This window comes from Paroedura picta, chromosome 8 (assembly GCF_049243985.1).
Source record: "Paroedura picta isolate Pp20150507F chromosome 8, Ppicta_v3.0, whole genome shotgun sequence".
Classification (NCBI taxonomy): domain Eukaryota; kingdom Metazoa; phylum Chordata; class Lepidosauria; order Squamata; family Gekkonidae; genus Paroedura; species Paroedura picta.
Window position 1 is genome coordinate 94,812,825 of NC_135376.1, and position 27,376 is coordinate 94,840,200.

At 48.4% G+C, this 27,376-nt stretch overlaps 1 protein-coding gene across 3 annotated transcripts in view; it reads left to right on the plus strand.

Annotated features, from left to right (window-relative positions):
- The window catches only part of RASGEF1A (RasGEF domain family member 1A), a 308,494-nt gene extending 281,380 nt beyond the window's left edge, over nucleotides 1-27,114 (plus strand). For all 3 annotated transcript variants that reach the window (XM_077350860.1, XM_077350861.1, XM_077350862.1), the window contains 10 exons: nucleotides 786-923; nucleotides 5,257-5,478; nucleotides 7,492-7,566; nucleotides 10,925-11,017; nucleotides 13,178-13,280; nucleotides 15,623-15,702; nucleotides 18,082-18,273; nucleotides 19,211-19,334; nucleotides 19,915-19,987; nucleotides 22,628-27,114. In XM_077350860.1, the coding sequence (XP_077206975.1) occupies nucleotides 786-923; nucleotides 5,257-5,478; nucleotides 7,492-7,566; nucleotides 10,925-11,017; nucleotides 13,178-13,280; nucleotides 15,623-15,702; nucleotides 18,082-18,273; nucleotides 19,211-19,334; nucleotides 19,915-19,987; nucleotides 22,628-22,652 (1,125 nt within the window). In that variant the 3' untranslated portion in view covers nucleotides 22,653-27,114. The remainder of the gene's footprint in view (nucleotides 1-785; nucleotides 924-5,256; nucleotides 5,479-7,491; nucleotides 7,567-10,924; nucleotides 11,018-13,177; nucleotides 13,281-15,622; nucleotides 15,703-18,081; nucleotides 18,274-19,210; nucleotides 19,335-19,914; nucleotides 19,988-22,627) is intronic.
- The last annotated feature ends 262 nt before the right edge of the window (nucleotides 27,115-27,376 follow it).

The window sequence follows — 27,376 nt, forward strand, 5'->3', positions numbered from 1 at the left end:
GACAGACACCCGCTCAGCCCAGGCATTTCCCTATTTCTGACACACAAAAGGAAACGCTTCGCCTGCGACGTCTCCGGCCAGAAGCGAGTCTCGTTTAAAAAGCAATGAGAACGCAGCGGATTTCCTCCTGGAGCCTTGCTGGGTGTGCAAATACAGGCAGGGCTGATTAACCGGGGAACCAAATCTCTGTCATTGCGGGACAGCCTCCAGTTAGGCGAGCGATGGGGAAAGCCACTTTCTGACAGCCGTGAAAATACAGAGGGGCCAGCTAGGAAGTTTGACACCCCATCGGTGGTGTGGAAAAAGTGAAACACATTTGAGTCCGAGGGCTCCGCTGTGATAGGATGGGCCAATTCCAGGTTACTTGGAGATTTGGAAATTGGGGGGGGGGAGGAGCCTGAAGAGGGTGGGGTTGGGGAGGGGCTTCAGTGGGCTATAATGCCATACAGCCCCTCCCCTTCCAAAGTGGCCGTTTTTTCACAGGAGAACTGACCTGTTGCCTGAAGGTCAGTTGTAATAGTGGGCGCTCTCTACCGCCACCTGGAGGTCGGCAAGGCCAGCCGAAGGTTTGTGTGCGCCGGTGTCCGAATCGGCCTGGAACGGCCAATTCGGATGCCGTCGCACACAACCCTAGGCCAAAGCCGTAGCCTGGTGCAGCAATTTTTAGCTTGCTAGTTGAAAACCCTGTGGAGGGAGGGGGACCTGAAGGGCTGTGGGGTTTTCCAGACATCTTGGAGTCGAGGAAGGTCTCCGGGGCCCCGATTAACCGCTGCGTTCTTTCCTAGGCAAAGCTCAAGTCCTTTGCTGCCAAGATCATCCAGCTCCTCAAGGAATGGACGGAAACGTTCCCCTATGACTTCCAGGATGAGAAATCCATGAAAGAGCTGAAGGAAATTGCCCACCGGATCACGCAGTGTGATGAGGTACAGAGGCATGGTGGGGAGGCGCACACAGGTGAAAGAACCCCTCTCCCCCCCCCCCCCCGGGCCATTCTACAATTTATCTTGTTGGGTGGAGAGTCTCTGTTAGATACCCCTTTCCTAGGCAGCTACAAGTCAAAGCTTCTGGAGCCATGAGCACCGTCACTTGTCCTCTAGTGGTCTCCTAGGGAGCCATGAGGGGGTGCTTCCCAACTTGGCAGGGTCCTCAGCTGCTTTGAGACTCCTTCAGGAAGCAAAAAGTGGGGTATAAAAACCAGCTCTTCTTCATCAGATACCTTTTTAACATGGTTTAAAGAGAGAGCCCAAAGAGCTTCCTTTAGGGTGGTTAACACCACCCTAAACTTGTTTGTTACTCCGCTGACCTCTGAGCTCCATGGAACAGGACGGGGGAAGCAGGGCCTGAGCAATCAGGTGGGGGTGTTCTAAAAGCAAGGGGTCAGAGAGCAGTGGCAGAGGCTGAGAGGTTGAAGAGGGGCCTGCCTTACAGCAGCCCAGGGCGAAGGGCCAAAAATTGTTACTGGGGTACATCAAACCAAACCAAACGATTTTTACCCACTGGTGGAAGAAAAAGAGGAGCTGGTTTTTATACCCCGCTTGTTCTGCTGTAATCTGCATGTTTCTATCAGAGTAATAATTTGTGCTTGTTCAAACGTTTCTGTGTGCGCAGCCTTGGGGACCCTGATTGGACGGGAAGGTGGCGTTTGTTTTAAATAAATAAGCAGGCCTAACAGGGTCAGTTTCATGAGTTGGCACCAGACCTACTTGCTGATCCAGATGTCAGCTTGGTGCCTGGCTCAGGGTTGACCTCAAACGTGAATCCTGGCGCAATGAGTCACGCTGCTTGTGTAGGAAACCACACCCCTTGATCTTCTCTTGGCATTCCTCACCGGATGAGATTGACCGGAGCTTCCTAGCCGATGCACCTGGAGGCCTCCTCCCCCTGGCCCCTATGATCTCTGGCAGGCCGGCCTTACATTTCGGCTTAGCCGGGCAGAATCCCCCGCTGTCTTACAGTGTCTCGGGGCCAAATCAATAACGTCTGCACGAAGACTTCTAGCCCTGGTCTGCAAACGTTTCTCTTTTTAACATCAAGAAGAGGCCGGGGGAGCAGGCAATCTTCTCCTTTTTATCTGTTATGCTGTTTGGTCTGCTATTGAAACACAGAGATCTGAGCCCCCCAAAAGCGACAAGGGGAACGGTGCTGCAGAGAGAATTCCTTTGCATCTCACCTCCATCTTTAATATTGATCAAGGAAGTGAATAATAAAACGTGTGCTCCTCTGTGGGTCAAGAACAAAAATTGGATGAGAGTATAGAGAACGAACGCGTTGTTGTGGCTAAACTATGGGACTAGAACCTGGGAAATCCGGGTTCGAATCCCCATTTGCCGTGGATGCTGTCTGGGTGACATTGGGATAGCCACACACTTTCAGCCTACCCTCCCTCGCAGGGTTGTTGTGATGCTAAAAGGGAGGAGAGCAGAATGGCGTAAGGAGCTTTGGGTCCCCATTGGGCAGAAAGGCAGGATACAAATAAATGAAATACGCAAATAAGTGGCCGGCCACATCCGCAACCACAGCAAAGGTCATCAGCATTTTAGACTGCGGGGGAGGAGAAGTGAACTCAGCTCCTTCCAAGTGGAAATTAGAACCTCAAGGCAGAAGGTGCCAGCCTAATCCTCCCCTGTGAAGCTTCAAGAGAGCCCTTTCTCTTACACAGGGGTTGTTTAGCAAGCAATGGCTCCTTCCCCAATTGCAACAGTGATACAGCCCCTCTTCTGATGCACAACAGTGCGGTTACTTAGGAATGTGTGACATTTTTCTCTAATTCCACAATTTCCACTGTCTTCTTGGGAAAATCGACACTGTGGGTTTGGAAAACATGTCTCAAAAAGGCAGTATTCATCATTTTTATTAAGGTTCAATAGCCCATAAACCATGGCCCTATAAATTCAAGAAGGTTTAAAAAACGGTAAAGCAGAAGTTTTCATAAAAGTGGGTTTTTCCAAACTGGTTTGCAGTCTTTCATGACTGCACAATGACTTTTTAAAGGCGCAAATTTTCACTCCAACATGAACATGCATCATTACGTTAAAAAACAAAAAAAATAGAGTCCAATGGCACCTTTAAGTCCAACAAAGATTTACTCAAGGCGTGAGCTTTTGAGTGCAGGCACAGAGTGCAGAGCTCACGCCTTGAATAAAACTTTGTCGTTCTTAAAGGTGCCATTGGACTCTGTTTTTGTTGTACTTAAGACCAACATGGCGACCCACTTGAATCAATTAAAAATAATTTTTTCTTGTACATTGATGCGCAGGTATTATGCACGGGTCAGCCCCAGGGTTACATAATTTTATATGCTGTCTTGTTGGCTGTATCTAGTATGCGGGGGGGGGGGGGAGAACCGTAAAAGTACAGTTCATTTTGAAGTTCAGGATGTTCCCGAACCAAACACCGAAACCCAGGCAACCCAACCCCTCCCAAGACGACCCGGTCCAGTCCGGACTGGTCCGCTTCACTTCTGCTGGCTTAAATGGCGGGCCTCTCAGCTGCCAGGCCAAAAGGGCTGCAAACAATTTCAGTGTGCTGGATCTCTCCCCCACGTGCCAAATGGAGGGAAGTGATCCAGCCGGACAGCGGGGTGCCTGCACCCATCTGCTGTCAGCGTAAAATCAGCTGAACCCCCAAACCAGACAGAGGTCCATGAGATGATTGGAGGAGGTGCCTCTCCTGAATCTTGGTTCAGGAGGAATGGACCAAGGCATTTTTATGGGAAAATCTGGTTCGTGCCATGGTTTATTATACCCATCCCTAGGATCTAGGCCCATTCCACAACAGGAGAAACAGAGCCCCAAACGAAGTAACATTAATATAAGAACACCAGAAGAACCCTGCAGGATCAGAGCAGTGGTCCATCTAACCCAGCATCCTCTCTCCCACAGCAGTCCACCAATTTCTCTGGACAGCCAAGAACAGGGCAGGGAGCCCACGGCCTTCCCTTGAGGTTGCCTGCTGGCATTGGCATACAAAGTTTTAGTGCCTCTGAATGTGAAGGTCACCTTGACCACAGCTAGACCTACCCTCCCTGATTCTGTCTAAGCCCCTTTTAAAGCTGTCTCTGGCCATCACTGCATCCTCTGGCTGTGAATTCCAAATCTGAATCACCCTCTGCCTAAAGAATGCTTCCTTTGGTCCTTCCTGAATCTGCTGCCCCTCAGCTTCTTGGGATGCCTTCAAGTTCTAGTATTTTGGGACAGGGAGAAAAAGTTCCTTTGGTCAGGGTCTCTCTTCTCAGCCTACCTGATGTTCCTCCTTAGTGGTCTCTTTTGTAAACTGAAAATGCTCCAGGATCTCCTGCCTTTCCACATAGGTGTTCTAACCCCTGAATCATTATTTTTCTCCTGGGGGGTGTGGTGAGGTATTCCCTCCCCCCCCAAATCCTTAAAGCTGACCATTAAAGAACATGAAAACAATTCCTTTTTTGATAGGATTTGCACATGCACGCATAGACACACCCCTTCCTGGTATGAAATGTCACCAAATCATTTTAATCATTTTCATCTTGCCCTCAGTCTTGGTGCCATAATACATCAGTAAATTATTATTATTATTATCATTATTATTTGGATTTATATCCCGCCACTCCCCGTAGGCTCGTGGCGGGTCACAGCAGTCCTATCCCCATTAAAATACCCATTAAAAGACTTTAAACAATCCCAACATGGCGGAACTTATTATTCCCGCCCCTGCTATCAGAGCGGCAGGGAGGGTGGGGAGGAGATGCTAAGTCTGGGGGGGGAATGTTGGCACTCATTCGCTGACCCCGGCCTCAACCAAAAACCTGGCGGAAGAGCTCCGTCTTGCAGGCCCTGCGGAAAGCTGGTAAATCCTGCAGGGATTAAAGCCAAAAACTGTTACTGGGGTACACCAAACCAAACCAAAAAGGGTTTTACCCAGTGATGGAAGAAGAGGTTTTATACCCTGCTTTTCACTACCCGAAGGAGCCTCAAAGTGGCCCCACTGGGCTTTGCAAGGAAACCAGCTGTACTTTCTTTGGAGCAGGTGCCTCAAATAAGCTGTCTTGCCTAGGCAATCTATAACCCTTAATGGTCATATCCACTAAAGACTCGCCAACATTGGGGGTGGGGGGGGAATATGACTTCTCCAGCGTACAAATATGACTTCTTCAGCGTTGAAGGGCTCTGCCCTGCTCTGAAATTCCTCAAAAGAAATGCTTGCCTTGGCTGAGGAATTTCTAACTTCCTAAAACACCAAACAAATCAAACCAAAACCGCCTCTCTTTTTTTAATGTATCAGGAAAATGGAACTGTCAAGAAAATCATTAGCCAGATGACCCAGAATCTGCTGGTGACCCTCTCCGCCCGCAGCCAGTACCAGGAGATCCGAGAGAAGTTCCGCCAACCCGTGACCGACAAAGGTGCCATCCTGAAGACGAAGCCGCAGTCGTCGCAGAAGGACATCCTGAGCGTTTGCTGTGATCCGCTGGTCCTCGCCCAGCAGCTGACACACATTGAACTGGTGAGTCGAAGATGGCGGGGGCCAACTAGGCTTTGGCTATGCCTCCTCTGAGTCGCACCCCAATGTCTGAGAAAAGCTGCCCTAGAACTTCAGAGGGGAAAGGAGGGAGGGAACCCAGCAGCTGCAGAGATTTGCTTGTCTGTCTGTCTGTCTGTTTATTTATATGCCGCCCTCTTCTGAGGCTCAGGGTGGTTTTCATAAAACAGGGAGAAAACAATATAGATAACACGGTCGATTGAACAGTAACAATACAATCATAACAGTAGAACAATATAATGGAACAGGAGAACATCCATTCAGCTATGAGATACTGACAGCCCTGTGAGTTGGATGTGTCGGCAGTGGTTTTCTTGGGAGGGAGGCTCGGGGGCCATTTGAAGGTGATTGGATTCAGGTTGACCTCAACCAAATGCCTGGTGGAAGAGCTCCCTTTTGCAGGCCCTGCAGAACTGTCCAAGCTCTGCTAGGGCTCTGATCTCCTCGTTCCACCAGGTAGGGGCCAGGATGGAGAAAGCCTGGTTGAGGTCAAGCAAGCTTCCTTGGGGCCAGGGATCACCAGGCAGTTGGAAGTAGCAGAGTGTAAGGCTCTTTGAGGAGTGTAGATGACTCCTCTAAGTGAGGAAGGAGGCTCAGCTGCAGTGCTGGTCCTCAGCAACCTGTTAGAGGAAGCTAGTAGAAGTAGCCGAGTCCATTTCTCCCAAAGGCCCACACAACACATTGATACTTCCCTTGCACTGAGCAGGAGGATGCCTCAGAAGCCTATCCAAAGACTCCAGAAGTAATTATGCAGCGGCCGGACTTCATCAGGTGGAGGCCAGGACACCTGCTGAGTCCTTCCCTGGTAGGCGGGGCCAGATGAGGCTTTTGCACAGCAAGGCTCCTAATTGGCCACTGGAGATGTGATTGGCTGTGTGTAGAGTGCTTCTTTAGATGCATTTTAGGTAGCAGCTGCCACCCCAGCCAAGTCCCTTCCCTGCATGACCAAAGATAATCTTCAGCAGCCGTTCAACCCCACCCATTCTATTTCATATTATTGCCCATTTATTTTATCCATCCGTAAACCCTCTGACCAGCCTGATTTTGGGGGATCGCTGTAATACACGTTCTGTGGAGAAATTGTGGCTACCAATTTTATCCTTGAACTACTACTACTACTACTATTTCTTCTTCTTCTTCTTCTTGTTGTTGTTGTTGTTGTTGTTTTTGTTGTTGTTGTTGTTGTTATTATTATTATTGGCTTTTCCATCCCACCCTCCCAGTATGGCTCAGGGTAGTACACATAATACGATTAAGAATTAACAATGGATAAAAACCAACATAATAAATAAACATTAACAGTACAAAACACGATAAAAACATCATTCACAATACAGCAGCGTTTAAGTAATAGCAGCCTCCAGATTGTTGGTTACCAAACTATTATTCGTTGAGCAACTGTATTTTACCAACAGCTTGTATACTGCCCTGAGCCTACCCACTGGAAAGGCAGTCTAAAAATTAAATTAATGAAGAAATAAAATTTTGTAGCTGGCTCCAGCTTCTGTGGCAGCCATTTTGGGGTTGCGCCCGCCACATTGTCTCAGGATTCCAAAGGGGCCAGTGGGCTCTAAAATTTTGAGCTATATCCAGGAGGCTTTGCCCATCTGTCTGCCTCCTAGTTAGTGACTGGTGGGCCGTGTTTGCCTGTTCGCATCTCTGTCCAGAAGTAGTAGCAGGAATTAGCCAAGGTAGTACAAAAGCGGCTCCAGAAACAAGCCATAGGAGAGAGAGTGTGCATAGTGTGAAAGGTTAAAAGGTACGGGCCTTCGAAGCAAAGGATTGACAAGGCCTCAGGAAGGATTCAAACCCTTTGTTAAAAGATCCCAATTGGACACGATTCTCATCTACTAGTTTAAATGAAGAGCCGACCTTAAAGGGGCAATGTGCCAATGCACAGCTCTGCTCCCCCCCACCCCCACCCCTGCATTCTCAGAGTTGTATCCATGACTGCCTTTTCTGTCTTGCTCTGTTCAGGAGAGGGTGAGCAACATTTACCCCGAGGATCTCATGCAAATTGTCAGCCACGTGGACTCCCTGGATAATCACAAGGTGCGTACCAAGTGGGAACACACTGGCAACAGGGCAAGGATGGAGTCACAGGTCAAACACACACATGTGTGCAAGGCAGCCAAGAGCATGCAGAGCGCAAAGGGTTTCTAGGCCACGATTGTACTGTACGGCCACACTAGATGCTCCTCCGTGGCTCCCCTCGATGAATCCAAGAAATTATTTTTTGTCAGGCATGCGGAGAATTGGGTTCTGGCTCCTGGCCCACTGCCCCAAATTCCTCAGATTCCTTGTAGAAAGAGCGCAGCTGTTCAACCGGCTGATGTCTGTCATTTAGGTGTTCCCACAACAGCATCCGGGAAAGGGAGGGGCACCCCCTTAATGTGGCTCCAAGTTCAGAAATTAACCAGAGCTATCAGAGCCAAGCCCATCGGTTTTCATCTTTTCCTTACTGGTTTCTTTTGCATGATGCTTTGATGGTGGACAGTATCATCAAGTTGCATCCAACTTCTCCTGAGCCCATAGGGCAGGGTTGGCCAAACCGTGGCTCTTCAGAGGTCTATGGACTACATTTCCCAAGAGCCCCAATATGTAGTCCATGGACCTCTGGAGAGCCACAGTTTGGCTACCCCTGAGGTTTCCAGGGCAAGAGAAGTTCAGAGGCAGCTTCCCATTGCCTGCCTCTTTGTGATGACCCTGGGATTCTTTGGTGTCTCCCATCCAGAAACTGACCTGGACCTAGCTTGCTTAGCTGCTGAAATGGGACAGAATCGGGCTAACCTGGGCCATCCAGGCTAGGGCAGATTAATGGAGGTAGCTTCTCCATAGCCTGCCTCTGTGTAGCAACCCTGGACTCCTTCAGCGTCTCCCATCCCAGGGCTGACCCTGCTTAGCTTCCAAGATCCAAAGAGACAATACCTAGTATTTTAGAGGGTTCAAAATAGACCTACTAATCCTTGCATCAAGTCTAGAATGGCCTTTCTTGCCGTGTGAGGTTGAGCTGAGAGCAAGCACCATGCGAGGCAGTGGGTCCAGGAGACCTGTGTTCGAATCTCCACCCTGCCCTGGAAGCTCACTGGGCCGACTCTCAGCCCATCCCACCTCACAGGGTTGTTGTGAGGATAAAATGGAGAGGAGGGGGGCGTGAGCTGTTTCCAGGTCCCCCACTGGGGCAAAAGGTGGGAATACAAACGTAATAAGTGAAGTTGTCCACAATCACTCTGTGAGATACGGTCTGCACTAGGGGGCTGTTCTTGACTCCATCTTTTAGTTGCTAAGCCAAGCTCGCTCTCAACTGTGTACAAAACAGCGCGTGAATTCCGTGCCGAGCCTCCCGTGTCAATAAGCTGGCTTTCCCCAAGTTCCCGCAACCCGGAAGCTGAACGGCCACAAAAAAGCAAATGACTAAACCCCGAATGCCCCTCGCCAAGTTGTTTACTCTGCTGCGAATGGAATGCAAAGAAGCAGCAATATTTCGGCCTGCGGGCCTGAGACGCTTAATTCAGGAATGCCTTTCGAGCTTCCTGAACTGGAAAACAACAGAACTGTAGAGTGCTATAGAAGAGGAAGCGAGAGGAGGAAAGAGGCATATGAAGTCCCCGGCGAGGCCGACGGCCCAACGTTTCTGCTAGCTGCATTGCATTTCTAGCCGCCAGCCCGGCTTCCCGAACGCCAGACCCAAGAGCCCTCTTTTCAAGTCAGGGATCAACAAAGGATTTCATTTTGCCACGTTCCGCGGTAGCTCTGGCATCTTGCCCTTTGTCTCTTGGTGTGACCGGGCAGATGTCCTCCCAGCTGTGCGTGGGGGGCGGGGGAGACGCTTCTCCAATGGCCCATTCCCCCGAGGCTGAAAGAACACATCTAAAGCGCCCGAAGTAGGCAGTTTTCATCTCTGCAACTTGGCAATTACGGCCCTCAGAGGTCAAGGAAATCTGCTACGGAGGCTGGGATCTGTCTAGACATAACAACTCGGAAAGATTAAATACCCTAATTCGCACGAGTGCTTATTATTTTGAATTTTACGTCTTGCCACCCCTTAAGCTCCCCTGGCACCCTTGGTTTTTAGCTTCCCATCAAAGTGAAAGGAAATTGCAGGTTTCTCAGCTGCTGTTTGCCACGAGGGACGGAAAGAATGTGCATGCACGCATCATGCGCACACGGAGACAGAGATCACTGAGGCTCACACTTAGAACCAGCTTTGCATGATGGTTAGAGCAGGGGCGGGCAAACTGTGGCCCTCCAGATGTCCATGGACTACAATTCCCATGAGCCCCTGCCAGCATTCGCTGGCAGGGGCTCATGGGGATTGTAGTCCATGGACATCTGGAGGGCCACAGTTTGCCCACCCCTGGGTTAGAGACTCTGACTGGCATCTAGGAGGCCCATGTTCGAATCCCCATTGTGCCCTAGAACTTCACTGGGTCAGGGAGCCAGTCCCATAGCCTACCTCACAAGGATGGTTTGAGGAGCAAATGGAGGACAGCTGCCCCAAATAAGCTGCTTTTGGGTCCCTGAAGTAAAGAGATAAATATGCAGAGCAGCTCTTAAAAATTCATTTTGTCCTTTGCACCCAACTGTCAAAGAGTGATTATGAGCAGGGGCCTCTAATCCAGGGAGCCGGGTTTCATTCCCCATTCCTCCATGTGCAGCAAGCTGGGGGACCTTGGACCAGTCACAGTCCAGTTAGAAAGTTGTTCACACATAGCAGTGCTCTCTGAGCTCTCTCCGCCCCACTGACAAGCTTGGTATAGTGGTTAGGAGCGGTGGCTTCTAATCTGGTGAGCTGGGTTTGATTCCCTGCTCCCCAACATGCAGCCAGTTGGGTGACCACAGCCCTGATAAAGCTGTTCTGACTGAGCAGGAATATCAGGGCTCTCCCAGCCTCACCTCCCTCACAGGTGTCTGTTGTGGGGAGAGGAAAGGGAAGGTGAATGTAAGCCGCTTTGAGACTCCTTTAGGTAGAGAAAAGCGGCATATAAGAACCAACTCTTCTTCTTCTTCAGTAATATCAGGGCTCTCTCAGCCTCACCTCCCTCACAGGGTGTCTGTTGTGGGGAGAGGAAAGGGAAGGTGATTGTAAGCCGCTTTGAGACTCCTTTGGGGAGAGAAAAGCGGCATATAAGAGCTAAGTCTTCTTCCTCTTCTCTCAGGACATCTGTTGTGGGGAGAGGAAGGGAAAGGTGTTTGTAAGCCACTCAGGGACTCCATGGGGGAGTGAAAAGCGAGGTAGAAAAACCAACTCTGCTTCTTCTTCTAAGGAACAGCATTTCTCAGGAGCCAGCAGACTGCGTTCCACGGCTCACTAAACACAACCACCTCTATTGGCGCATCTGTTGCCTTCCAGGAATGCCTTGCGGGTCCGTCCCAATGCAGCACTCATGCTCTGCTGTTCCTTTTGCAGTGCCGAGGGGACGTTACCAAGACCTACAACCTGGAAGCCTACGACAACTGGTTCAACGGCCTCAGCATGCTAGTGGCCACGGAGATCTGCAAGGCGAGTGTCGGTCTCATTTTAAACTGTTGTGCACCTCCCCATCACCTGGCCAGGCCCCCCAAGGCATGCACGGGGGGCGGGGGGATGTGAAAATACACCTGTCATTACAAAATCATCAATAAAAACACATCAACAAGGAACAGCGGAACTCGGAAGTCAGGCCAGTATGCCAAATGGAACAAAAAAAAGCTGGGGAAATAACCAGGAGAGACATTTCCCTGGGGAGGGAGTTTCAAAGTTTCAGCCTCCAAAGATGACCAGAGGGGACAGGTAAGAACATAGGATCTAAGAAGAGCCCTGCTGGATCAGGCCCATTTAGTCCAACATCCGTCCTTGCAGTGTGGCCAACCAAATTCTCTGGAGAGGCCGAGGCCTTCCCTGATAAGAACCTAAGAAGAGCCCTGCTGGATCAGGGCAGTGGTCCAGCTAGTCCAGTTCCTCTGGTGGGCCAACCACAAGGATAAAGCCGTGTTGCCTCCTGGCTCTGGGATTCAGAGGACTAGTGCTTCCTGGACCCAGGGCCCTAATGAGATCTAGTGGAGATAGGTCAAGATGGCTGACCATGTTAGTCTGTCTGTAGCAGCGGAAAGGAGTAAGCGGACTCTTGTTCTTTTCTACAAGACCAAATGAGTTGAAGTTACAGGAATGTAGATTTTGGTTGAACAGTAGTAATAATATATAATAAATAATATTTTTAAATTTATATCCTGCCCTTCCACATTGCTCGAGGCAGATAACAATACTCAAAACAAACAGTTCAAAACCTTTAAAAGTTTCCCATTTTCCTGATCGTTTTCCCAGACGGAGGAGTTTTGTAAGGAGCTGCTCTTCCAACTCGGTGAGGCCAGCCTTGATTGGGGGGTGTTATTTTAGCTCCGCCTTGCCACCCCTGCAGCTCTGTTGATGTCCTGCAGGGCCTTGATCTCTCTTGGGAGCGGCGCCCACCAGGCTGGGGCCAACTGCACCTCTTTTGTGCCAGGGATTCTGAGCAGACATTGGTAAGAAGGCTGTAGTGCCCTTGGGGGCTTATAGGGGAGAAGGCGGTCCCGTAGGTGTGCTGGTCCCAGACGCCATCTTCAATGGGGAGAGCCATCCAGTGCCCACCTGCCTCCCGGGCAGGTCTCCTCTGGATCGCCTGCAGTGAGAAACCTCAGCGCTTGGGAACCGTGGCCTAGGAATCTCTGGCCGGCCGGCAGTGTGAGGGGAAAGCTTGGGGGGCTGCAGCCGTTGGGCACCAGCTAGCCTCTTTCTAAGGGACAAAAAGTGCTAGAGAAATACTCCACTCTTGGTAACAGGCAGTGCGGCTCTGATCTAGAACACACACTGGGGAGGCGGGAAACAGCTGCCGTTTCCATAGCTACCAAGATGCAGGCAGCAAAGCCAGCTGCTTATAAGCCAGGGTCAGGTTTTTAATTTCACAATCTATTTGTGCCTGTTCCCCCACAAAAAAACCATAAAAGGAACAGAAAGGAAAAACAAGGGGAGGCAGCCTGGCGTTTGTAGGTGTGTCTAGTGTTGGAGGCTGGAGCACAAAGGTTCTGTTTAGCCCACACACTTTCTTCCCTCCCCACCACTTCATGTTCACAACAGCCCTGTGAGGTAGGCTGAGAGGGACTGGCCCAAAGTGTAGGACAAAGGAGAGCCTCTCCAATTCTTGATCAGCCTCAAAGCTCATTGGTTGGTCCTAGCCCACCTCATGTGTCTCTCGGGCCGGTTGGGATAATGAGACAGCCCTGAGGGAATACGAGAGAGAGAAACTTAATAAGAGATGAAAGTCACACGCGGGACGGGCCCACAACGTGCAGCCATTTCATTAAACGAGGAAACCCAAGTCAGCTCTTCAGATGATTAGAATTTTGCATTTGCATATATGGAGCAAGTTCAAAGGTGGTACGCGGAGGGCAGAAATCCCCGGCCTAGATTCCTCAAGGGCTGGATCTCTGCTCTTCAAGAGAACCAGCAAGAAGGACTGGCGAGAGCAGAGCAAAATTGGAGTCCGGTGGTACTTTGAAGACCACCTGCTCGTTGCCAGACAACAGCACCAATTCCTTTCTCAATAAGAGCGCTAAGTCAGGGGTGGCTATGCTTCTGTCATTTTGCAAGGGCCCTCCCCCTTGGCCTTCTGCTGAATTGCATCTCTCCCTCCCCCCAATTGTGCAGGTGGTGAAGAAAAAGCAGCGGACGAGAATAGTGGAGTTCTTCATCGATGTTGCAAGAGAGTGTTTCAACATTGGCAACTTTAATTCCATGATGGCCATTATCTGTGAGTATTCGCCTGCAAGCCTGCCTGCCTGACTGGCTGCCAGCCAGCAGCACCTAAGGTGGGGCTGGGAAGGAGACAAGGAGAGGGCAGGATGGCAAAGGCCTGCAAAGGGCAGCATCTTCCAGATTATCAACATGGAAGGAGGCGCAGCGTTTGCCCAGTTTGGGCTGCTGCGCCCGATGCTTCCATTTCCAGGTTGGTCAGATCTAGCCTTATTGACCCATGCCTGAGGGCTTTTCCGCACTCTCCTCTTCCTCCCTTGTGTGTTCCTGTGGCTGGGGGGGGGGGGTCTTTTCCACAAGTGTTTTGCTCCCTCTAGTGGTTCATTCGACTTAGCTTTATCACTGGCATAGAAACCTGCAGCTTCAATCTGCAGGTTTTTATAGCAGACATCGAGTAACGTTACATTTCAATGAAATCAAGGTGGCCGAGGAAGAATTCGGTCTGGAGAGAGCAAGTTTTGTTAAGAGAAATGCTTAATCCTGTGGTTTGCTGTCTGCGGTTTCCATCACGGTCCCAAGCAGAGTTACAGCCTTCTAAATCTGTTGACCTCAGTGGGCTTAGAAGGGAGTAACTCTGCTTAGGATGCCACCATAAACTACAGTTCAGAAAGCCCCTTTATCACATCTACACCAAGGAAGGAACCAACAAGCCCCTGCTCTGATGGGACCTCCATATAGGTTGACCAACACATCCAGCATGGGCCACGAAACAGGACCACACCCAGCCTGCAGAAATAAGTTCTCACAGGGTGTGATGGACCCCCATGGCTAGGAGTCCAGGGGGAGCTCTATAGCAGGGGTAGTCAACCTGTGGTCCTCCAGATGTTCATGGACTACAATTCCCATGAGCCCCTGCCAGCATTTGCTCATGGGAGTTGTAGTCCATGAACATCTGCAGGACCACAGGTTGAATTCCCCTGCTCTATAGGACCTGGGGATCCCAAGTGGGAGGGTCACTCCTGAAGGGGGAGGGGTCTAAGATAGAATTCCAGGGGCAGGCAAAGTGGGAGTTGGGAGGTCAGAGAAAGAGAGGGAGATTTGATGGAAGAGAGAGGAGATCCTCTGGGCCAGACAAGGTTGCGTGTCTCTAAAAGATGGGGGGAACCGTGGCTTCCTGAGCACTCACAGGCAACACAGGCTGCTTGTGGGCTGAAAGAGAGCCAAGGTGACTCTGACTGAACAGGCAGTTGAAGCTGAATGCCCATATGTGCTTCTTAGTGAAATAAGAACAGAGTGTGATTTATGCACCTTATGTGGGACTTGCCTGAATGACCCTGGAGGTCCCTTCCAACTCTGTGATTCTATGAAAGGGAGCTCTGTGGGGCCTGGGACCCCTAGTGGGAGGGGCACTCCTGAAGGAGGAGGGGAGGGGCCTGGGGGGTTCTAGAAGGAGAGGATTCCAAAAGGACAGTTGGACAGTGGGGGGGGGGAGTTGAAGGAGTCGGAGAGAGAGAGAGAGACGGGCTTGGAGAGAGAGGCCTGAGGAGGAGGTCTGGTGGAAGAGAGAGAGAGGATAGGGGTTGCCCTCTGGGCCAAACAGGGTCTCATGTCTCAGAGAGACGGGGGAACCACGGCTGCCTCATCACTCGCAGGTAACACAGGCTGCTTGTGGGCTTAAAGGGAGCCCAGGTGACTCTGACTGAACAGGCAGTTGAAACTGAATGCCCATTTATGCTTCTTAGTGAAATAAGTATGTAGTGTGAACCTTATATGAAGTAACAGCTTGTAATCAATCTGTGAACAGTTCAGTCAGTGTTGAACAGTTCAGTCAGTGGTTAGCCAGCATGGTGTAGTGCAGGGGTAGTCAAACTGTGGCCCTCCAGATGTCCATGGACCACAATTCCCAGAAGCCCATGCCAGCATTCGCTGGCAGGGGCTTCTGGGAATTGTAGTCCATGGACATCTGGAGAGCTGCAGTTTGACTACCCCTGGTTAAAGAGCGGCAGCTTCTAATCTTGTGAGCCGAGTTTGATACCCCACTGCCCAAAGGAGTCACAAAGCAGTTTACAATTGCCTTCCCTTCTTCTCACCACCACAGATACCCTGTGAGGGAAGTGAGGCTGGGAGAGCTTTTGACAGGGCTGCTTGGTTAGAACAGCCCTATCAGGTCACCCGGCTGGCTGCATGTGGAGGAGCAGGAAATCAAACCCGGCTTGCTAGATTAGAAGTCTGCCATGAAAACGCTGGAGGGCGCCACCCCAAGGGTCAGACATGTTTCGGTGCTTGCACAGGGGATACCTTTACCTTTAGTGTTACTAGATATCGCTTAAGAAACCATACAGGAATTTTTAGATGGTTTCTTTTGAAACTTTCCCTTTGTTTCTCTTCTCTGTTTTACAGCGGGTATGAACTTGAGCCCCGTGGCACGGCTAAAGAAAACCTGGTCCAAAGTAAAAACAGCCAAATTTGATGTTTTGGAGGTAAATATTTTGTACCTTGCTAGGAACTCTACAACACAGTGTGTGTGTCACTAGACAGACACTTTATTTCCCAACTGACACTTTATTTCCCAACTGACTGCTTCTAACAAGTAACAAATCTCATTTTAAATGCCCCTACTATTTAAGCCTCTTGTGGCGCAGAGTGATAAGACAGCTGTCTGAAAGCTTTGCCCATGAGGCTGGGAGTGACTCAGCCTTCCATCCTTCCGAGGTCGGTAAAATGAGTACCCAGCTTGCTGGGGGGTAAACGGTCATGACTGGGGAAGGCACTGGCAAACCACCCCATATTGAGTCTGCCATGAAAACGCTAGAGTGCGTCACCCCAAGGGTCAGACATGACTCGGTGCTTGCACAGGGGATACCTTTACCTTTACTATTTAAGCTGTGAGAATTGCCACTAACTAGGAATATTCTTTGTATCTGAAGACACATGCATGCACCCGAAAACGTATGCCCCGAATGAAACTTGGTTGGTCTTAACTTGGTTGGCTGGTCTCGAAGTTTGTTTCTGCTGCTTCAGACCAATGTGGTGACCCATAAGAATTTAGGAATATTCTTAATCTTCCAAGACCAAATCTTCCAGGTTTTTTTTTTGTTTGTTTTTTTTAGAAAGAGCGCATGTCCTCTAAAAAGAGGACATCTGGTAACCTTAATATATTATATATACTCATATACAAATACATGGATATATATACAAACTACGTACATAGACACACATACCACCCACACCCCCAAAAAATGTTAACTACATACGAATAAGCCATTCTAACTTAAGCTGTATAACGCACTAATTATTAAAAACCACTTGAATCTCAGAATCAGTTTGAGTTAACAGCCAGACATCTTGACAGAAATTTGGGAGGCAAAACTGCCTTTTTAACTGAGCGCAGGAGGCCTTGCCACTCTCCCCCTCGGTAAAACCTGCTTAATGCATGATCACTTTCCTAAAATTAGAAACTGAATGTTCAGGGGTCAGAGCCAGAAAGGGGGGGGGGGCCCTGAGGGTCCATAGCCTGCCTACTGCTGCTGCTCAGGTCCTCTCAATGATGGGAATTCAAAGGGGAGTTCCATTTCTCCATCCTTAATTCAAGGCTGCCATCTGGTGGAGAAAGAAGCCCCCCCCCCCCCACAACACCTCCAGCTCCGCTTGCTATGTCACAGCAAAAGAAAGTGATCACCAGTCCAGTGAACAGGACTGTTAAAAGGGCAGGACTGTTTCCCAATACATTCCAGCGCCTCCATGAAACTCTAATTTGTTTCTTTCTCAAGGATAGATTCAAATGAGTAGCAGTGTTGGTCTGAAGTAGCACAATAGAATCAGAGTCCAGTGGCACCTTTAAGATCAACAAAGATTTATTCAAGGCGTGAGCTTTAGAGTGACGAGCCTTAGACTGACGAAGAGTGCTTGCACTCGAAAGCTCACACCTTGAATAAATCTTTGTTAGTCTTAAAGGTGTTACTGGACTCTGATTTTATCATTCTTTCTCACTTTTTCTAGAATTTTAAAACTCTTTTTCATTTAGTTTTTCTGCCTCATCCCATTGTTAATAGGTTTTTTTGTAATTTTTTTTGCTAATAGATTTTTTGTATTATTGTTAATAGGTTTTTTATTATTATTTTTAATTGAATCTTTAATTTATTAAGAGGTCTTTTTATGGGGAAAAGATAAAGAAAAGGGAGAAGAATATATAGAAATATAAAGAAAAGGCTTCCAACAAATGCATGCAAAGTTACAAACATCACATTTTCCCCCTTTAATTGTCAAAACTACAAATCATCAGTTCAATTTCACCCATTTTCCTTCAAAAAGTCTATAAGGGGGTTCCAGTTAACAATAAATATAGATATTGTCTTTTCTGTTATCAAAGAAGGAAAGTCTCTGCAAATTCAATGCTCTAGGATTTCTTAAAACACTGTGGTAAAAACCATAGGGATTGGGAACATTCCTAGAGCATCACACAGCACAGCTATATTGTTTCTGGGTTCCTCACTGAAAGTGACATCACAGCATCACATGATACCATTCCCCCCCCCCCACTGCTCCACTAAGCGCTCAGAGGGGGAGTGTTAAGAGGGCATTCCCTTTTCCTTGTGAGCATCTGGCAACTTTAGCCACCACTAGAAGCCATACTGGATCAGTCCAATGGTCCATCCAGTCCAGCATTCTGTGTCACCCAGGGGCTTAAACCCAGGTGCCGTCAAGCGGTCCACCAGCAGGGTCAGAAAACCAGAAGCCCCCCAAGCACCAAGAAGGCAGAGCACTGCTGCCCCATCATGGTCCCTGCATGGCTCCTACCTCTCTGTGTTTCCTGGTAGGACTCCTACCAACAAATTGGTTTTCCTTCTTTAATTCAACAGCATCACATGGACCCATCCAGCAACTTCTGCAACTATCGGACCGCCCTCCAAGGAGCAGCTCAGCGATCTCAGATGGCTCACAGCAGCCGAGAGAAAATCGTCATCCCCGTCTTCAACCTCTTCATCAAGGATATCTACTTCCTGCACAAAATCCACACCAACCACTTACCCAGCGGCCAGATAAACTTCAAGGTAAGCTGGGTTCCCCGCGTAGGGACGCCACGTTGCAAGGAGGCATTGGGCGTGGCAGGCATTGAAAACGTGCTTCTCTCTATCCGAGCCCAACAGGAGGAAGCGGAAGTCTTGGCATCGCAGCTTTGTACAGCCGGCCCATTAGCCTTGAGTGCCTTAGGGGAAGGTGTGTCTCCACCAATCATGTGATGCTCTTCATAAATTAGAGCAGAGCATGGATTAAAATGATGACTCTTAGCAGTACCTAGAAGCCAGGTCTGCAACCAAGGGCTTTTCAAGGCAAGAGATGTTCAGAGGTTCAGTTTTCTGTCCCTGGGTAGCCACCCTGGCCATCCTCGGGGGTCTCCCATCCAAATATTAACCAGGGGCAGCCCTGCTTAGCTTCTGAGATCTGAGGAGACAGGGCCATCCGGGTCAGGGCAGCCCTCAGTGGTCCCCAACCCCCGGTCCGGGGACCGGTACTGGTCCGTGGATCATCCGGTACCAGGCCGCGGCTCCTCCTCATCCTCCTCCCCGGCTGCTGCCTCGGGGGACTGCCCTGCCACTCTGCCGCCGGTTCACCTTTGGTGCTCTCTGGCGGCCGCCATGGCTGGGGCTCCCCCTCGGCATGGCATTGCGCAGCTGCTGCTGGCAGCACCCCACAGCGGGCAGCAGGAAGCACTGGCAGGAAAGCAAGTGGAGCAGGGGCTCAGGTGGCAGCGGTGACATCCCTCGGCAAAAGACTACCCCCTCCCCCCCTGGGCCTCAGTAAAATCTTCAAGCGTTGACCGGTCCCTGGTGATAAAATGGTTGGGGACCACTGCTTGGAGAAAAAAAATAAACCCTCCTGAGCTGTCTGCTGTATGATCCAAGCTGAGAAAAGTGGGGTTGATAAAATACTTAGTGGGTAGTGAAGTGAATGGGATTTTTCAAGCCTCTCTCTCTCTCTCCCATATAGAAGTTCTGGGAAATCTCAAGGCAGATTCATGACTTCATGACATGGAAGCAGGTTGAATGTCCTTTTGAGAAGGATAAGAAAATCCAGAGTTATCTACTCACGGCCCCTATTTATAGTGAAGAAGGTAAGACCCCCCCCCCTTCCTTTGCAGTCACCCCCACATATGGCCTGTTTCCCACTCACATGTCTTTGAGCCCCTTCTCGGGGTGGCATCACCTGGGCCCATTATTCCGGTCGGATAAAACAACATCAGGAGTTTCCCAATCTCCATCTGGCACCCCTCCCAACACCCTAGGACAAGCTTTCTCAGCCTGGGTTTCTTGATGGCCCTGGAAGGGTTTCCTGAATGGGAGTTAATTGTGTGTGTGTGTGTGTGTGTGTGTGTGTGTGTGTGTGTGTTAAACATTTATCGGGTGATATGACTACATCTGGCCGTGTCAACTCGCCCCTCCCCCCCAAAATGGCCAATGATGGGTTTGGAGAGGGTGGGAAAGGGTGGGGCCCCAGGTGGGCTTGTACATAGTTGTGCTTTCTTGAAGCCTGAACGATGTTTCAGAGGTTTCTCAATGGTAAAAAGGTTGAGAAAGGCAGGCCTATGGGCTGCTCAGAGCAAAACTGGAATGGCACGAAGATCCGGCTTCTGGTTGGTTGTCGTTGCAAAAAGAAAGCCACTAAACCTCCACGTTCCAACTTCCTCCCTTCAGCTTTGTTCATCGCCTCCTTTGAAAGCGAAGGTCCAGAAAACCATATGGAGAAAGACAGCTGGAAGACGCTCAGGTAACCCAAGGCTTCCTTTTGACCTCTCGTGTCTTTACCCACACCGATCTATTGCAAGAGCTATCTAGGCATGATGCAGAAAGAGGCACCGCAGTGAGGTGGGAGAATGCTGGCCCCAGATTCCCCAGGTGGGGTTCCTACAGTAGTCCCCAACCTTTTTATCACCGGGGAACACTCAACACTTGACAATTTTACTGCGGCCCGGTGTGGGGGGGTAGTTTACTCCTCTACTCTCAGCCACTGCCCTAACGCTCTCTGATCGCTATGGTAATGTTTAAACATCCCTTCAAAATAAGATACAGACACGCCACAACAAGGAACATAAGGAACATTTTATTTTCATGGAAATTTTAACTCATGACAATGACAAATCAATGGGAACCCTGAGCTTGTTTCTCTGCAATGAGACAAGGACACCCAAAGTGTGTTGTAAAGGGCTGGGGGGGATGAAGTAAAGGGCCGGGGGGGGGGGGAGAGAAGGCGTCCTTCGCGGCCCACCTCCAATTAGTCGATGGACCACATGTGGTCCGCAGCCCACAGGTTGGGGATCGCTACTGTAACAAATGCCACCCTGTGCATTTATTCATTGTATTTATCTGCCGCCCTTCCCCTAAAACTCTCCCTAGACATAGTCCATGAGCACACCACAAGTGGTTCACAGGAGTAACCCAAATGGGATGCAGAATTTTCATAAAAACAACTAAAGATTTGCTCTCCCTAAATCCCTGTATCCACCTGTAGGAGTGATGGGCCACCTGACCCACCACAGATTATCTGCCTGTGACTTTGAGCCTGTCGACCGTCACTTTGGACACTCGGTGTTTCTCCAAAGCCCCCGTTCCTCTTGCCCACCAGCAAGCATCTTTAATGTGCCACTTCCGGCCAGCCCAACATGCCGGAATTATTCAATAAAGCTGTAGCAACAAAATTAACTCTTGACAATCCTCATGTAGCTCTTTATGCCATTAAAACTTCCAGAATAGGCCCTTACCTGAATGGCTCAGGTTAGCCTGATTGTATTGGATCTGGGAAGCTAAGCAGGGTTGGCCCTGGTTAGGACTTGGGCGGGAGACCTCACAGGAAGTCCAGGCCCTGGTTCCTCCCATCCAGGTAGTCCAGGGTTGCTATGCAGAGGCAGGCCATGTCAAAACACCTTGATAACTCTACAGGGTCCCATAAATCAGCTGCGACTTGGCAGCACTTTCTACCCACACAACTGAGAATGCCTGGAAATATTGGCCTCCATTTTGTGTCTGGCCACTGATTGGACACGTTAGTGGCCCAGGTACATAAGGGATGCTGGAGTTAGGATGTTGGCTTTCATGTATTTTAAATTTTAATGTTATATGGTAGTACTGATGATGTAAGCCATCCCGAGATCGTTTGGAGAGGGGCGGCATATAAAGTTAATAATAGTAATAATAATAATAATATTCAGATTCAGAGTACCTTTATTGGCATAAAATTGCAAAGCATAAAATGAAAATTTCAAACAGTTTCAGATGTAAAATCTATCATAAAAGATTTGCATTTAAAATTGCCAGTAAAAACTTTGCTACTTTTATAATAGTTGCTGAGTCTCTCACATTTAGTATCACTTTAATCCAGTGTTTCTCGTTAACACAGCTGAATTTCAATTTCTTCAGATAATTAGCTAACGGGCGAATACTTCAAACTTAGGACACACCAGAAGTATATGGTACAACGTGTCAGGGACACTACATCCATGTAAACCAGGGGTAGTCAAAACTGCGGCCCTCCAGATGTCCGTGGACTACAATTCCCAGGAGCCCCTGCCAGCGAATGCTGGCAGGGGCTCATGGGAATTGTAGTCCACGGACATCTGGAGGGCCGCAGTTTGACTACCCCTGATGTAAACAGTATCTCTCTTGAGGAGGGATCTTCAAAAATCTACCTCGGGTGACATTTGAGGGAAAGATGTTTAAGTGAGCTACTAGAAATGCTCTTCTTAACTGGTGTGTCATAATAATAATAATAATAATAATAATAATAATAATAATAATAATAAACTTTGTTGGTCTTAAAAGGTCCCATTGGACTCAAAATTTGGTGAGGATTCCTGACCGAAGGACTATAACTTAAATATAACTTTAAAACAACAACCTCAGTGGAGCAGAGAACACAAGGAACTTCATGAGCTGGGCAGGAATGGCTAGGCAAGATGAATTTGGAAGACAGACACAAAACACAGCCCGGATGCACACTAAGCCACATCAGGGAACAAGCCCCAAATATTTTTGTGACCAGGCCAGGTTATCTTCATGTCACTGCCTTCTTTGAATTAAGGGGGTGGAGCTTCTTGTGGCGCAGAGTGGTAAGGCAGCCGCCTGAAAGCTTTGCCCATGAGGTTGGGAGTTCGATCCCAGCAGCCGGCTCAAGGTTGACTCAGCCTTCCATCCTTCCGAGGTTGGTAAAATGAGCACCCAGCTTGCTGGGGCGTAAACGGTCATGACTGGGGAAGGCACTGGCAAACCACCCCGTATTGAGTCTGTCATGAAAACGCTAGAGGGCGTCACCCCAAGGGTCAGACATGACTCGGTGCTTGCACAGGGGATACCTTTACCTTTACCTTTAAGTTTATTGTAGGCACTGATTTGATCTTTCCTGTTCCCTCTTTAGAACAACTCTGCTCAACCGAGCCTGAAGCTTTGGACTTTTGCTCTGGATCCTGAAGCACACCCTATGAACATTGTTTTTAAATCCCGAATGACTCTGTTTGAGAAGAGGAAGACCTCACTGGCTGAGGTCCCTTTTGTACATAAACACCTTTCGACTTACAAAAAGGAAATCCGTGCTCGATATTTCGCATCGACTTGAAGGCACTTAAACATGAAGGATTTGTGTGTGTTTTTTAAAAAAACTATTTAAAAAAAATTCAGGGCCGGGCCCTATTCTCAGAGATGAAATGGATTGTGGGGGGAGGGGCAGTATCTGTGGCGATGTCTTATTTGAAGAGCATCCAGATCTTTATTTTTGATGTTTGACTCCTTCCACCGAATACACGCACCCTCTCCAATGGACTCAACGCACTTACAAGCTCAAGCGCTCCACCCTGCCTTGGTTCAGCCCCGGAAGATAAGTGGAGGGTGATGAGCTCAGAATCAGCAAGGTTCCCACCAGCCAAAAGAGGTACAAGATCAGACACACACACACACACCCCATAGCAACAAGAACAGCTGTGCTATGTAAGCTATAAGCACAGAGTCCTTATCAAACGGGGACACCCGATTTGGGCCCCCTGAGATTCGGCTTCTCCTGCTCCCTCGTCCCCCACAAAATGAGGAGTGGGCAGTTCCCAACCCCAGATCTCAAGGACTCCGCCAGTTGTTTTCTTGCTGCCACTGATGAAGTTTCTGCGGACCCAAAAACCCCTCATGCTATAATGCGTTAGTAAGTTTTTACTGCTATGAGTGTTTCCAACCTGCAAGGGAGTTAATCCCGCCGCTCTTTTGCAATCGATACTTAGTTGCTGCAGCTATCATTCATTTCAGTTCTTTTTGTTTGGAGGCGACCTAGCCTCATTCAGGAGAGTTCACCAGTACTCTGTGTCCTAATAGAGTTGCCAACTCCCTGCAAGAAAATTCCTGGAGATTTGGAGGATGGGGCCTAGGAAGGGGCGGAACCTCAATGGGGTACAATGCCACAGACTCCACCCTCCAAAGCAGCCATTTTCTCCTGGGGAACCAATTTATGCTGTCTGGCAATCAGTTGTAATTCCAGGAGATCTCCATGCCCCCTCCTGAATGACAACCCATAGATACCTGGCTCTAGAATCGAGTGGTACACATGCCTTAGAGTGGTGTGTAGTGATTTGCATGTTTAGATAGAAAAACCACACTACGAGAAAACTAGTCCAACCCCTCCCTCCATGACATCTGAATCACGGGGAGCCTTCAGAAAGGCAACCTTGTACCTCTTTAGGCTGTGGGTGACCAATCCAGTCCGAGCTTCATTCAAGCAATTTTGGCAACAATCTCTGCTGTCCCTGGGCTGCAAGGAAACACTTCAGCCTCGGGACACCCATCTCCTTCAGCCTGGCCTTAAAACCACAGCAGCTGGGAAAGCTGCTTCCCTCGTACATCAGAGAATAGTGCCTTACAAGGTACTGAAATTATTTAGCGTACCTTCTTCTACAATGCTGGTCGGAAGCAAGCAAAATAAAAATATGGATGTCTTTTTAAAAAAAGGAAGAAAAGAAACCCAGCGACATCTTTGTAAATAAACTGGAAGAGAACAGCACACAATCGAGAGGATGCCTGTCTACGTAATAACGGTGCAGCAACTTTTATTTTTGTTACAAGGGTTGGCAAGGTCAATTGGGGAAATTGCTAAATCTCTCTTTTCGGCCCCATCCCCACTTTTACCGTTTCTGAGAACACATTGAGTTTACATTTGCATTTTGTTTATCAGGGATTTTTGACGTTGAGGGGGGTGGGAGAGCCTACAATCCTCGCAGACTGGTCCAAATGGGAAATGGTGCATTCGTCTTTTACAGACTAGCTTCTGGATAGTTTTGGGCAGCAGTCTTGGGGACCCACCTCCAGTGGATTAGCAGCACCAAAAATAGTTTAAATAAATCAGTTAGTTGAAGGAGAGGAAGTATCAAAGAACCCACTCATGTTTAAAGGCAGCATTTTAGAACGAAGTTTCTGTGGCCAGCTGAGGTCAGGCAGTGCCGTCATGGAAAAAGGGGTAACACATTTGGGAAAAGCTCATTGGTGAGCAAATTAACTACCAACAGAGTGATCAATTTATGACCACTTGACAAGAGGAAACAGTAACAGAAAACAAAACTTTCCCCCATCACCAGTACGAATTGCTTTCATAATATCAAAATTAATTCATCCTTCGTTGTCCCTTGTTGAATTTTTGGACCTTGTCACTAAACAGCTTGGGTGGAAGGAATTTCCTGATACTTCTAGTCTGATTACACAGTTCTGAGCTGACGGGTATTTAGAGCCTTCCATGTTAATTTCCCCTGGTGCTCTGGAAAGTGTTTTCTAATTGCTGCAAATTTTAATTGTTGGTGTTTTAAGGGTTTTCCCACATTCTCATTTTCCTCACTTGTGTTGCTTCGGGAGGGGGGGATATTTTGTATTTTGTGTTGTTTTGGGAGGGGGGATATTTTGTATGTACTTTGCTCCCTCTAGTGGTCAACTGGATATTACAGTGTTTTATGTCTGCAGGGATATATGCTGAACATAAACGCATGAAATATCAAATTGACCACTAGAGGGTGCAACACTTGTAGAACTGGGAAAAAAACCCCAAGGCAACAGGAGCACACAAATGAGGAAAAAGAGAAAGCAGGAAAGACCATAAGAAGTGGCTGAGAGTCTGAATTATAATGTGTTAAAAAGTAATGTATTTGAGGTGCTCACATCAGTTGATGCACAGGTGAACCAGCCCACAATAGCAGAGCTGTCTGTTAAGAACAATACATATTTTGTAGACCTGGCATTAGATGAAGTCAGCTTTAAATAGATTCTGTCAAGTGTCAGAGAGGAAAATGGAACAATCCCTACAAAAGGCATGTGAAGCCACCTTATACTGAATCAGGCCTGTGGTCCAGCCAAGTCAGTACTGTCTTCTCTTGACTGCCAGCCTCTCTCCAAGGTCTCAGGCAGAGGACTTTCACAATGGTCCTTTTAGCTGGATATGCCAGATATTGAACCTGGGACCGTCTGCACATGAAGCAGCTGCTTGACCACTGGACCACATTCCCTCTCTGGCTACAATTAGGAGCATAGCCTAAAATGAATGAAGCCATCCAATCTGAACTTCTTTCTAGTTGTTCTTGAGAGCCAGTTTGGTGTACTGGTTAGGAGTGTGGACTTCTAATCTGGCATGCTGGGTTCGATTCTCTCTCCCACATGCAGCCAGCTGGGTGACCTTGGGCTCGCCATGGCACTGATAAAACTGTTCTAACTGAGCAGGGATATCAGGGCTCTCTCAGCCTCACCCACCCCACAGGGTGTCTGTTGTGGGGAGAGGAAAGGGAAGGCGACTGTAAGCCGCTTTGAGCCTCCTTCGGGTAGAGAAAAGCGGCATATAAGAACTCTTGTTCTTTGTGGCTAATTCACTGCTAAGAACCTTTATGGGGCTTTAGACTTCTCATTTTTGGGGGGTGACGCTACTAGCAAAGAAAACAACACAGAATTCCCACCAAGCCTTAGATTTAGTTCTTTGTTTAAAGTTATATCATGATGTCCCTGCTATCTTCTCAACCACAGTTGCAGCAGGAGCCCCAAACGGGCCGTTAGCATAACGTGACATTTGCAGGATTATTAGACAATACTTTGCAAGGTACTTCCAAAACAACTGAATTGATCCATCCCATTCTTGTTCACTGATCAATATGTGACAATCTCAGAAGATGCCCAAAGCAAAGCAGTTTGGCCCAAACATGCTGCTGTTGCCAGTTAAAATAAAATAAAACCCAGTGAAAGATCAGGGCAAAACCAGTTCAGTAAATGCCTGAGACCCAATTCATAGCAGCTGAAAGCAGAAATACTGTGTCCTAACAGAATGAAAACCCCGACAAAGACAGAGAATTAGTGGCTTTTATTATTTGTGATCTGCTGCTATTTTCCTGTGCTGAAGTACTGATTTCTCAGCCCTGGAGTAGAGTTAAGAGACTATTTATACTGTATTATTACAGTGTTTTTTTGCACTTTCAGAGATGTCCTAGCTAGCAAACATTGTCAAACACTATGAAAGGGATTGTATTATCAGCTTTGTTAATGTATTTGAAAATTTACAAAAAGGATGCTTTAAATTTCAGAGATATATATATATTTGAAACGCAGTTCTGGGACACTTTTTTGTGTATGCGTATTTAAGAAGAAGAAAAAAACCCACAAGCTTTCACATGAGCGTGCCCTCCAGTGGTCAGTCGGTTCTAGTATATACTTGAAATCGTGCCATTGCTACATGGCTTCCTAGTCTCATTTTCGCTTTTCCTTTGTTGGAGACATTCCTTCAATGTCCGTGTTTCGTTCTTGGGAGCTGAAATCGCTACATATAAAAGCTGTACCATAAAGCAGGATATTCTGTGTTTGACTGGATGTGCTTGCGTCAATAAAATCAAAGTTGCTTCAACCTGGCTACGGCTGCTCTGGTGTACGTTTTCCCTATACGTGATAGTAAAGCAAGGGTTTTCTAATGGATTTCCTCCCCACCCACCCCCAAAATGAAGCGAGCAATGAGGCCATGGAGCAGTTAAAGAGCTTCAACTGGCAAACACCAGTACCGACACAACCGGAGGGTGGGCCAAACATTCTAGGTCAGGGGTAGTCAAACTGCGGCCCTCCAGATGTCCATGGACTACAATTCCCAGGAGCCCCTGCCAGCATTCGCTGGCAGGGG